This window comes from Somniosus microcephalus, chromosome 16 (assembly GCF_052327205.1).
Source record: "Somniosus microcephalus isolate GS21.2 chromosome 16, FLI_Smic_1.0, whole genome shotgun sequence".
NCBI lineage: Eukaryota > Metazoa > Chordata > Chondrichthyes > Squaliformes > Somniosidae > Somniosus > Somniosus microcephalus.
The window spans coordinates 41,798,040-41,811,723 of NC_141002.1; the positions used below are offsets into that span (position 1 = coordinate 41,798,040).

General features: G+C 42.2%; 1 protein-coding gene across 7 annotated transcripts in view; it reads right to left on the reverse strand.

The window, feature by feature from the left end:
• LOC147106100 (ataxin-10-like) overlaps positions 1-13,684 on the reverse strand; it is a 135,755-nt gene that overhangs the window by 109,594 nt on the left and 12,477 nt on the right. For all 7 annotated transcript variants that reach the window (XR_015081354.1, XR_015081355.1, XR_015081356.1 and 4 more), the window contains exon 3: positions 7,592-7,677. Coding sequence is in view for 4 of the 7 variants with exons in the window: in XM_086008859.1 (XP_085864985.1) it covers positions 7,592-7,677 (86 nt within the window). In the remaining 3 variants the exon portion in view is untranslated. The remainder of the gene's footprint in view (positions 1-7,591; positions 7,678-13,684) is intronic.

Below are 13,684 nucleotides of genomic sequence, written 5' to 3' on the forward strand. Positions count from 1 at the left end.
ACAACAACGACTTGTATTTATATAGCACCTTTAACATAGTAAAACGTCCCAAGGCACTTCACAAGAGCGTTATCAAACAAAATTTGACACCAAGCCATTAGGGCAGAAATTAGGTAGGTTTTAAGGAGCATCTTAAAAGGAGGAAAGAGGTAGAGAGGTGGAGAGAGTTAGGGAGGGAATTCCAGAGCTTAGGGCCTTGGCAGCTCAAAGCACGGCCACCAATAGCAGAGCGATTAAAATCAGGGATATGCAGAGGTCAGAATTGTTGGAGTGCAGATATCTCGGAGGGTTGTAAGCCTGGAGGATGTTACAGCAATAGGGAGGGGCGAGGCCATGGAGGGATGTGAAAACAAGGATGAGAATTTTAAAAACCGAGGCATTGCTTAACCGGGAGACAATGTAGGTCAGCGAGCACAGGGGTGATGGGTGAAAGGGACTTGGGACAAGTTATGATACAGGCAGCAGAGTTTTGGATGAGCTCCAGTTTATGGAGGGTGGAAGATGGGAGGCCAGCCAGGAGTGCATTGGAATAGTCAAGTCTAGAGATAACAAAGCAATGGATGAAGGTTTCAACAGCAGATGAGCGGAGGCAAGGGCGGAGTCGGGCGATGTTACAAGGTGGAAACAGGCGGTTTTAGTAATGGCGTGGATATGTGGTTGGAAGCTCACTTTGGGGTCAAATACGACACCAAGGCTGCGAACAGTCTGGTTCAGCCTCAGACAGTTGCTGGGGAGAGGGATGGAGTCGGTGGCTAGAGAACAGAGTTGTGGCGGGGACCGAAAACAATGGCTTCAGTCTTCCCAATATTGAATTGGAGGTAATTTCTGCTCATTCAGTCGGACAAGCAGTCTGACAATTTAGAGACGGGGGAAGGGTCGAGAGAGGTGGTGGTGAGGTCGAGCTGGGTGTCGTCAACGTGTGTGTGGAACCTGGCATAAGCAAGTTATGAAATGCTGAAATAACTGCAAATTAGAAGCAAATTGCAGCAATTTCAAACAGATGAGAGAGATACTCCAGAATATGCAGTGCATCACAAGAGAAGGCTAATCAACTTACAGTAGTAGAACATCACTGCACAATTTTTCCCTGATTATGGGATTAATCTATTAATGAACACCCTGCAGAAACCGATCAAGGTATTTATCACTGAGAACAGGAAATTCTGGTCTAATAGTCATCATCCTTCAATAATGAGGGCATTAGATTGAATGTCTCCAGGTTCCAATACAATGTTTGGGCGCCCAACAAGGAGATCCCTCCTACCCCTGCTCATTACCATGGGCCCAAGAACCATGTTCTATTTATTTCTTGAACAATCACAGGATCAGGGGAATGGAAGAAACACGTTATAAAAAATTCTGTTTCCAGGAAATAGAGACACCAACTGGCCTTCCGGCTGATGTGGTCTCTGTCCTCAAGGAGAAGCAAAGCACATGTCAGTTGTCTGAAAAGGTAAAAAGGTTCATCTCTGGATACCTCCAGTTCTTGAATTTTATTGAATTACAATGGGTAGATTTTCAATCTGTGAAGATGAACTGCAATTTGGCAAAGAGCATCTACTACTATATTATCTATTATAGATAAATGCTGAGCCAAGAAGGAATCTCATGATCCAGACACCAGTGTATTAGCAGGACACATCTCAACAGAGGAAGTCCCTCCTTCCGCTCGTTGATATAATCAACCATCATTTTGTTATTTCAACCAAACACATGCTTGCTTGCTTTGTATTATGGTCTGGAAGTGTTCCTGAGCTAGTCCACAAGCAGTACATGATGCAGAGGACTTGACGACTGCAGTTGACGCAGGAGACTCATCACTGGAAAAAACTAAATGGCTACTCTGTGTGTTTAGCAACACCTAAGCAGACATGGCTTTGCACATGGTTTCTCCAGAACCTATCAAGCTAGGCTTTACTCCTATATGTATGTGGAGGATGCAGCAGCTCAATTTTGTTGAGAGTTTTGAATATATTGGATCCCTGAAGATCAGTTAGTGATTGCTCAAAGGAAATCAAAAGACAAATTGGATGGTGGGAGAAGTTTCACAAATGTAACCGTCATGTGGAAGGTCAGACATATTCAAATGTAAATGAAAATAAGATGGTAAATAAGATGGTGTAGACAGCCAGACGCCGAAGGTTAGCACTAAGGACCAGGATTTTGAAATGTGATGCCAGCAAGACACAGCAATGATTCAATAGAGTTGGTGCAGAGTATCAAGGCAAAGATGTCCTATTTTGGTTGCGTAGTTCATGGTAGAAGTGGGGAGCGTACACACACCATTTTGGATGGAAAACTCAGACAGCTACAGAAGTTATGGCATGAGAACAAGGAACAATGGTCTGACAAAACGACTTAAACCTATAGGTTTAGAGCACATAACAGATAAGACCTTGCTTAGAACTGTGGAACTACAACTCAATCCTTTTCAATAGAAGTCAAGTTAATGAAAAAGGAACAGAGAGGTCTTCAGCAACTACATTGTAGTAAGGGAATTGAGGCTTTAGAGAGGATACGATGCAGATTCACCAGGATGGTGTTATTACAGAATTACAAATATGAAGACTTGCAAAATTGGGGCTTTTTTTTATTAGAACAACACAAGTTAACGGGCAATGCGACAGAACTGTTTAAAATTATAAAAGGATGAGAGAGTTGATAGAAGCAAGCTGTTTCCAATAGTTTCAGGGTCTAGAATGAAGGCCACAGATACATAATTTTCTTATGTTCTTAAACTTCCTTACAGAGAGTTAGAATCATAGAATCTTACAGCATAGGAGGCCTTTCAGCTCGTCATGTTAGTGTCGGCTCTTTGAAGGAGCTGTCCAAATTAGTCCCACACCCCAGCTTTTCCCCATGACCCTGCAAATTAGTTCCCTTCAAATACATGTTTGTATCAAGGCATTTGGAAAGTTCCTCTCAAATCTGATTCCACCACCCATTCAGGTAGTGCATTCTAGATCATAATAACACTCTGTTAAAAAAAAAAAAAAAAAAAAAAAAGAATCTCTCATTTCCCCTCTAGTTCTTTTGACAATTATTTTAAGTCTATGACCTCCGGTTATTGACCCACTTTCCAAAAGAAACCGTTTCTCCTTACTTGCTCTATCAAAACCCCTCATAATTTTGAATACCTCAATGAGGTCTCCCCTTAACCTCTCTGCAAGGAGACCAAGCTCAGCTTCTCCAATCTCTCCACATAACTGAAGTCCCTCATCCCTGGTATCATCCTGGTAAACCTCCTCTGTACCCCCTCCAAGGCCTCGACATCCTTCCGAAAGTGTGGTGCCCAGAATTGTGCACAATACTCCAGCTGAGGCCTAATCAGAGATTTGTAAAGATTTAGCATGATTTCCTTGTTTTTGTATTCAATGCCCCTATTTAAAAAGCCAAGTATCTCATACACTTCCGTAACTCCCTTATCAACTTGTCCTGCCACCTTCAAGGATTTGTGAATATACATCCCCAGGTCCCTCTGCTTTTGCACCCCCACCAAAATAGTACCATTTAGATTATACTGCCTCTCCATGTTGTTTCTCCCAAAGTGCAACACTTCACACTTATCTGCATTCAATTGCATCTGCCATGTGTCTGCCCATTTCACCAGTCTGTTTATGTCCTCCTGAAATCTGCAACTATCCTCATGATTTACTACGTTGCCAAGTTTTGTATCATCCACAAATTTCAAAATTGTACTCCCTATTATTCCCAAGTACAGGTCATTTATATATAAAAATTGTGGGACTGTGGAATTCACTTCCAGGGTTAGTTTCAACATTCAAGATTAAATTGAATAGGTGGATGAAGGAAAAGGGGATAAAGTGATATGGGAACAAGTCAAATAAATGTGTTTAGGACTATTTGCTCACATGGATGGCAAATGCCAACATGGACTGATTGTGCCAAATTGCTTGTTTTGGCATTGTAACATCTATGTATATCTATAATAACTAGGCTTCTGAGCCTAATGCTTGAATTGCATATGATTTTATTAGCCTCAACTTCTGGTGAATGCGTTTTCTCAAGGTCTAAGTTACATATGGATCCAAAATTCCAAGTCTTTTGAAACAAAATAATGGACAAAAATGGTTTTCTGCCCGAAGGAAACTTGATATAGGAACGTCAGCCCCATGAGCCGGTTCTGCCATTCAATTAGATCATGGCTGATCTGTACCTCAACTCCATTTACCTGCCTTTTCTCCATATCCCGTGATAGCCTAACCTAACACAAATCTATTGATCTATCTTTTGAAAATTCCAATTGACCTGGATCTCTTTACTGATCTAGATCAATAAAGAGATTCAGATTCTTAACCAACTATGCCTGCTGTATCAAAGGTATCTTAAAGCCTTCTTCCTCATTACTCCTATGGTGTTTTGTACAATTTGCTCATGGTTGCATACCATGAGTGAATTGGACAAGACACCCGAGGAGTAATGAGGAAGAAGTCTTTCAGATTTTCCTGCTGTTACTTAAAAAAAAGTGATTAGCACCTCAACTTATTTTCTAAAGAGATATTTCTTCTTTTTTAAAAAGAACTTTTATACAATTTTGACTCTAGGTCAATAGCAATCCAAGATTCCTTGCCAGTCTTGCTATATTTCATTTGTCCTTGGACCACCACAGAGGAAGCATAACTGGTAGAATGAGAGGCTTCCTCCATGGCTATAGAGACCATTTATAGCCTGTCAACCTCGTTCAGAGCTGAGGAAAGTTGAACTGGGCCTTCTCAAATTGGTGAAATAGCCAACCATTACACTTCTGGAAAAACATTTTTTTTAAATTGTTCAAATCTAGAAGTCGCCTACTTCATAAAAGGAACACAAGACAGTATCAATAGAAAAGGCTAACCCTTGTGCACCCATGTCCAACTGCTTCCCCTGCCCTGTGATGCGTATAAAACCAATGGATAAATATGCAGTCATTATACCCTCCTGTAAACAGCATATTAAGAAAATATACAAATCACCAATTTAAAAAATCCATTGTATGATCTTCCTCAATTTTTTTGAAAAAAATCATATAAATTGTTAAATATTTAACTGCTTTCCCGATTGGATTTGAATGACAGATGCAATAAAACTTTTTTAAAAACAGTAACTATCAACCTTTTTCAGTTTACAATATGCAAGATGGGAGAGAGAGACAGAGACAGAGAAAGAGAACTAAGTTTGAAGGTCTATTGCAAAATACATTGGCCTAAAAATTCGGTTGTTTTGCGCCTCCCATTAGCGCCCTAAGAGGACGCTAACGGGGTGCAAAGCAACTAGTGCCCGGGTGCGGCGCCGCCAACACTTCCTGCGAAATTCAGCGGGAGGTTAGCGGCGGCGATAACCGTTAGTGCCCCGCGGCGATGACGTCATCTCCTTGCGCAGCGCCCCAGCCGCAATCTTCAGTAGCGCCCTCTGACTTACTGCCAGACGCTATATCAGACGGGGTCAGGGGGGACGGCGCTAATTAAAGGGAAGGTGCCGGGCGACCATTTTCGTTGCTGGCCGCCTGCCAGCACCTTCCCCCTCTGCCGTTCCCGGCCTCCTCTTCCGCCCCCCTGCAGAGTGCCGGCTGCGCTCCGTGAGCCCGGCACTTCTCGAGTGGCAGGCACTTTTGCTGGCACTCCGATCCCTGATGGCCCAGCTGGGCCCCGTTCGCGCTGCGCTGGGCACCTTCCCTTTAAGAAGGGGAGGAAGGCCTGCAGTACCGCGGTGCGACGTGCCGCAGTGCAGCACCCCAAGAGGGAGGCGGGCGCTTCCAGTAGCACCTCGCTTCCCTCTTGGGGCGCTACCGATGAATTTTGGCCACGGGAGTACTCATTTTTTCGGGGCGCTAAAAGTAGCTCCCCAGCAAAGTTAGAGCCCCGAAGGGGGTGCGACTCACTTTTTTCCCCCGCATTGTGTTTTTAAACCTTCTGTCAACATTTGGATTGTGGACTACCACATCGGTTTTGAATGTAGATGGTGCCATGTGTATGATCCATGCTGATCACAGTTAAAATATTCTGGTTTTAATCCAAGATGAATGGGAATCAGTCTGTCTGCCTCATTGGTTCTTAGTCCACTGCAATGATTGATATGGGGAGCGAGTTCTCAGCCTGCAGTTTTTACTTCTGCAATTAATACATCATAACAGAAGTACTTTCCATTGCTTGGAAACCACAGCTGTTTATTTCAACCACAACTGTTGCTTGTCTTGTTCTTTTTCATTAAAAAAAACACAAATTAGAACAGGGTGAATACAGAAAACATTCTGAAGATTTGTAACTGCAGCAAAGAATATTTTAAGAACTAGTTATTTCTAGATTTTTATTGATCTTACTATTCATTCACAGTATTTAATTTCCCCTCCCCAGTTTCCAAAGCAAGGAAAATGATCAATTTGATTAGGCATTTCTTCTAAATCTTGTAAATTAAAAAAAAAATCTATACATCAACTTAGAAAACCTGTAAAAGCTGGCCAACAGCTTTAAAAGAGCTGACAACTCAAAAATGGTCCCAGTTATAACATGTGAAAACAAGTAACTTAAACTGTAAGTATGCACTCCATTCCGTCACTTGAATTGAAGAAAAAGTAAGTACTGTACATGAAAAACTTCACAGAAAAATTCAAATGTTGTAGCACAAACTTGGTGGTAAATGCTCCCCCAGGAAACTTCGAATATTTAAAATAAAAAATAATGTATTCAGTTCATGTTAAGCACTTTTAGCCTCAACAATTAATAGATTTTTAATCTTGAAAAAAAATAGGAAAAACAAAACGACATTTGAATTATGAACAAACTGACCACAGCATCATTCACCAGATGTTAACTCAGCACTGCCCTACATCGAACACTCCCACTCACTGTGCAACACTGGTTCTTCCAGACCCAGTTCAGACACTGTACCCTATCCAAACTGCTCACTTTCAGAGAGTCTCTCCTCCTCTAACCCTTCCAGTCCATATGACCACTCGTCTCTCTCTTCCTCCCTCCCAACTCCCTTCAATTTAACCTGGCAATCTACTGCCCCAACAACCCACCAGTTCATACGTGCTGCACTTCCTATTAAGCTGGCATGCTACTTCCTTCCAACCCAGTTCAGGTTGGCAGTTTTATTCCCCCTCCTCGCCCTCCGGTGAAGCTGGTGCTCTTCCCTTCTTCCCCATCAGTTAATACTGGCACTCTCCTTCCTCTCCCACTCCAAAATTCCATTCCCAGCTGCTTCCCCCATCCATCTCCCCTTCATTTTCCCCCTTCCCTTTCCTCTTCATTGCCATTCATTCTATCCCACTCAGAGTCCAACTGCTAACGGACCGGACCAGGCCCCTCAATGCTACTGGTACCACTAACAGCAGCGATTCCTGATGCTGCATACTATAGACAGGAATTCTTGCAAGAATTGCCACCTATAGTACACAGTGGCTGGAATCACTGACATTAGTGGTCAGAGTAACGCTAAGGAGAGAAAGCCCTGGATACAATCTATTAGCAGCTAGAATCATATTGAATCAGGAGAGAGGGAAGAGGGACCCATAATGGGCCCGATTTATGTCAGCAAATATAGACTGGGCCGATGAATCACAGAGCTGGCATGTACAAGTGTGGTTTCTTACCTGCTGACAATGTATCGCTGTGGAAACCTCTTAATCTGTGAAGAAACTGGAGAATCTGAATAGTTGGGTCAATCAGACCTACATTTCTGAAAAATAAACAGGTAAATTCTAAGACTAATATACCCATTAAAAAAAGAAAGGTTATCTTAAGGTTATTTTCTCCACTAACACCATGAACAATTTCCAGGCCAACAGGGCCTGCTCCCAGAATTCCACCAATGATGCCATAAAGTAGTTATGCAGGACGTGGAGTACTTTTCTCTATAATTTCCCCTCCCTCAGGCAAAGTAACTAGCCTCATAGCTTGCACCTTCCCTGATCGGTAGGGTTCTATACTCACCAAGCATCTGCTCAGCTGACAACACCAAGCAGGCATATAAAAGAATAACTTTAGAATGGACTCCCATCAAGCCCTAGGTTGCAATTAAGAAGTATTCAAGCCTACATTGTTCAGGTACATAGCAGACTTTGGCACCTTCTGAAAGGATGTATAACTGCACTGCTCTCTATGGAACCCTTAGCATAGTTCCTGCAGCTAATGCCAGTTATGAAGCTACCTGGCCAGTCTAGAGACCCAGATTAGTCTCCACAGATGATGAAAAGGAATTATCTCTTAAAAAATTAAGATTCTTTACTCATGATTGAGAGATATTTTAAAGAAGGAAAGGAAATGGAATACATTGTGAAGTTGTCACTTCTCTAACTAATATGGTTATGAAATCCACCTGAATAATTTGCACACAAAAACCATCTCAGATCTACCAGTAAATTAATGAAGGATGAGAGGAGATGCCATGGCACTATTTCAAAGATCAGGGCAGTTATCCCCAGTGTCCTCGCCAATATTTATCCCTCAACCAACACCTAAAAACAGATTACCTGGGCGTTATCACATTGCAGTTTGTGGGTCCTTGCTTTGCACAAACTGGCTGCCGCCTTTCCTACATTGCAACAATGACTACACTTCAAAAGTACTTCACTGATTTTAAAGTGCTTTGGGAAGTCCGGAGGTCGTGAAATGCACTATATAGATGCAAGCCTTTCTATCTTTCTTATTTTTGTTCTCAGCAATTTTCCAAATGAGGAGACAGAGCTTACAGACAGCAAGTTCTGGAATGCTCAGTGAATGGCCAGCCTTGCTGTTGATTCTAATTTGTAGAAGCTGTATGCAGGGGTACATACTATTAGTGAATGCCTACTCATTTGAGTCTCCTTAATTAACAGTGATAGGTCTGGGAAACTGCATGAGCTCAAGACTCAGGTCTCTAGAGGAAAACATTGTTACAGGCATTTCAAACACAGAAAACACTATCATATAGGTAAGTTTATTCATTTCTTGTAAACTTAGCAATCTTTTAAGTTTTTATTAAGTTACAAACTCAAGGAGTTGAAAAATTCATGCTTTACCCGGTTTAGGAACATAGGAACAGGAGTACGTCATTTAGCCCCTCGAGCCTGCTCCACCATTCAATGAGATCATGGCTTATCTGTGGCCTAACTCCAGAAACCCGCCTTTGGCCCATATCCCTCAATACCTTTGGTTAACAAAAATCTATCAATCTCAGATTTAAAATCAACAATTGACATCAATTCATTTTTTTAATCCCAAGAAACATTTCCAATGCAATGGGTTGGGGGCACATAAACAGCCAATCTCAAAAGCCATGGATACTTTCACTTCACATCAGCTGGCAGCCCATCAGTTAGATCTGCTAATCTGCTAATGCATTCCTGGTGCATGGGGGAGCACACAGTGGGACACTGCATACCCCAGCCTGCAATATTCTAACCATTAACCGTGCCTGTGACAAGAATGCTGAAGCAGAACATTTACTTTTAAGTACTTTAATAAAGAACCAGTTGATTATGGGAAAAGCAGTGAAGGGGGTACAGTACCCGAGAACATAAAAGGGGATGAAGGTGGGTCGGGGAGGAGGCTGATGGGCAGGAGGGAGTGTGGTGTGGGGCACTAATGGTCTGAAAGGGGTCAAGGGCAGTTTGGGTCCCCTTCTCCCGAGTTCATCTCCCCCACAATCCCTGCTCTCAACCCACCCCCCCAACCACCCACCCTCACCCCCAATTCTGCCAGATCCCAGCAACCCAGTACTGTCAGACTGGACCAGCTCCAATGTTCTCAGAACTTTTCTCTCCAGTGTTCCAAGAGCCCTGCATCCCCTCCTCCCAAAGTGCTCCTCGAGCTCTGTGCGACTCCCGATGCTGGGCGGAACATGCCTCTACTTGTAAAACTTCCGACTCACACTGAGCAACATCACAGGAACAGTCACTTTCATAATTCTTTAGTAATTTCTCATTTGTAGTTTTTAACCTACTTTTCTCATGTTGGATTTGTACATTCAGTTCTGATTAGACATTTTGTTTGGTTCAAAATAAAACACTGACACCAGAATATGTGACAGGAAGTGCAAATATAAATTGGTAGAATAGGTACTACAGTATATATATATATATAATATATCTTAAAATTGAGGAGCCAACCAACCACACTTGGATATTTGGAAAGTAAAGTAGAGAAATGAACAAGTTACTTGATTCAAATTAGCTAACAAGTCAATCTTTTTAGCACAAAATTCCCAATTTACTGTTTTATTTACATTATTACTTACATCAAATTATTTAATACAATTTTTTTAGTGCAATAAAACTGAATTATTAGTAGAATGTATATTTACACAAAGTCTGTTAAAACTCCAATGCCATGTGAGAGAATCAAACATGCATGGAACAACGATATGGAGAGGGAAACCAAGTTAATGAAATACGAGATTAATTATGGCTCTGCTGCTATGGGGAAACAATCAGCAATGTAGCCAAGATGCATCAGTAGGTGCAAGTGATTTTTTTCCCCCAATTACATTATATATGGCCTTATTCTCAACAACACAAAAGTTTGCTTTTACGGCCCCTTTGAAAAAATTCTATTCAGCCAAATATGGTTTTTATGTAATAACTTTTTAGATAAATTAAAAACAGAAAATGGAATACTTGGAACATCTTGCCAGACCTCAAACCCTGTACAACAGATTGGAACATTCAATGCACATGTGCTAAGTATAGCATTCTATTGTTCACACATGACCTCCAAATTCCCATTCACCCAAGCTGAGGTTGAATGGCAGCCAGTGGCCTGAGAACAGCTCATGTCAAAGTTTTATCACAGAGCAAATTATCGACATACAACTGCATGACATGAATGCTGCTGACATTACACCTAACCGCAGCGGGAAATGGCAACCCAAATTTTTTTTTTTTAAATATAGTTTGCAAAATGCTCACTTTTACTCATAATAACCATGATAAGCACTTTTTTTTCAAAATTAAGAATTCGGTATATAGATTACTAGGGTTCAAAGCACATACCTTATGTTGGATGTAATTCATAACCATCAAAAATCAAGCACATAAAACATGAAATATATTTCAATACTCTGGCGGTTTCAAAATTGTTAACTTCAAACTGATGCAATTGCCATTGACAACAGCAAGTATAACCAGTGAACTTGTTACTCCCATGTGCGTCTGTCTCCCGTTTTTATAGCTCATTTTATTATATGTTCACCGCTATAATGTTGACGCTGGGACTTACAAAAATGTTACAGATTATGGTGGGGGAACAATATGAAGTTTTGCTCTCCAAGGACCTTGAATGCATCGTCACCTCATAGCTCTGTGCCGATCTCTCAAACCTGCCTGTCCGAATCCCTGCAGTCTGGTATCTGCCCTTCTCAGCACCAAGGCAGCTTTGGCCGAAGTTATGAATGACATCCTCTGTGAATGTAAGTGCAATGTATTTTCCCACCTTGACCTTCTCGATCTCTCCAAACTGCTCGATAGCTGACTACACCACACTGTACCACCTCTCCTGTCACCCAGCTCATTGGGACGGCCACTGCATAGTGCCACTCCTAGCTGTCCAAATGGAGCTAGCTCTTCTCAAGCAATGGTTTCTCTTCCCGTCAGCTCGGGTCACCCAACGATCAAGCAATGGTTTCTCTTCCCGTCAGCTCGAGTCCCCCAATGATCATTCATTGACTCCCTGCTCCCCTCGGCCATGGGGTCAGTTTCTATTTGTATGTCAATGACGTCCCTCTACCTCTTACCATCTCTCTCGAACCTACAACTCCTCTGTGCTGTCAGACTGCCTGTTTGACATCAAGTTGGCGATGAGCCACAATTTCATTCAACTGAATATAAAGACGATTAAGGCCATTGTTTTCAGCTCCCATCATGAACTCTGCTCCCTTGCCCTGGACTCCTTCCCACTTCCCATCATTCAGACACAAAAAATGAGACGTTGGCATCCTGTTCATCCCAAAGTTGAGTTTTAAAGCCCACATCCTATCCATCACCAAGGTAACTTATTTCCACATCTGCATCTTTGCCATCCTTCACTGCTGAAACCCTTATCCACACGTGTCACCTCTAGAAGGTTATTCCAATGCTTTCTTTGCCAATCTCCCTCATGAATTCCAACTTGTCCAAAGCTCAGTTACCCAAAGTCTGTCCCACACCAAGTCCTGTTTACCCATCACCCCATCCTTGCTGACCTTCACTGGCTCCCTGTTCCCAATCACATTATGTTATGTTTCATGTATGTGACCCTTAATAATAATGTTGGGAAACGATTTGTCCATGGGGGACATCACAGCCAGGCATGATTCTATTTTTATCCAACATCCAGACAGATACTAGCAGGGGTCACTGGATAACCATCTGGCTAACGGATTTTTTCCTCCTCCCTAGCCTGGGTGGAGGTGAGCATCAACTGTAGCATCCAAACTGCTTTCTCAGTAGTTAGGCACTTTGTTGACTGCAAACCCCCTACCCAACAAATGGTTCATGACCAACGCATGTAATGGAAGAGCCATTTAAAATTGACCTTAAATTCTCAAACTGCCATGGTGGGATTTGAATGTACATTCTCTGGACTATTAGCCCAGTAACATAACACTATTGCCAATAAGGCAACACTAGCTTTTGATCACCTTGGCATGCCTTCTTTCCTGCAAAGCCACTGAAAGCATGGCAAAGTGTAATCAGAGCAACTAACATTACGATTGGTCATGCTTTTACATATCACAGTGATGCTATTTGGGGCCTGCTGTCCCAGGTTCCTTTGGGAAGAGGAGCTTCTTTCAGCCTCACCAACCCTACATCTGGCAAATAAAAAGTCACCTCTGTCTGCAGATGTGGAAGGGAGAAAGCTGGTCAGCAAGTTGAGAACAGGTCTTTTGCAGCCTAACATGCCTGCCACCCGCCTGGAGGTGGTTTTCTACTTCGACATGTCAGACAATGGGGATTTCCATTAGGAAACCCCATTGGTGTCAGTTGTGGTGCAGAGGGAAGAAGTGATTAATTCACATCAACTGGCACAAAAGCTCATGAGAACTTAAGTGTGGGAGGGAAAGAGAGAAATTAAGAGAAATGGTTAAGAAATAGCAAAAATATACATACCTTTATATTATTGTGTCTTTCCATGACCACCTAGCAAGTAGCAAGCCTGAACATCAGAAGAGTGGAAACAGGCCCAACAGGCTTCCAAACTTGTATTCAAAAGAAGTTCTCACCTATTTGAGGAAGGCACTTCCAACGCTGCTTGTCCTACCCACTGGAAAATGGGTTGGGCCTGAAACCCTGACATTTCCCACAGAACAGGATGTTGCTCAGTTTTCCAACTCCACCAGTTCAACCAGAAAACCGGCAGAAAGGTGGAAAAAAAATCTGCCTCTAGTGTCAGCAGTAAGCACCCACAAGTCAAGTATGGCTAACCCTTTATCCTGAATTTGATTCAGAAAACATTAAAAAAAAATTGGGTGAAATCAACTGCAGGTAGTCAAAACAAACTTAAGTTTTCTGATTGCAATCATTCAATCAGCAAACATCTTTAGAAGGAACAATTAAAATACTTCAAATAAACGAGTAAATCTCCTGTGTCACAGCACACAGATAGTCCAGGACCCGGAGTGTCCTTTTGATTGTTACCACAGCCCCATTGCTGCCTTGACATAACACGGGTTAATTTGTTACTCTAACAAAGCAAACTGAAGCAATACATTACATGACTGACTCAGGGTC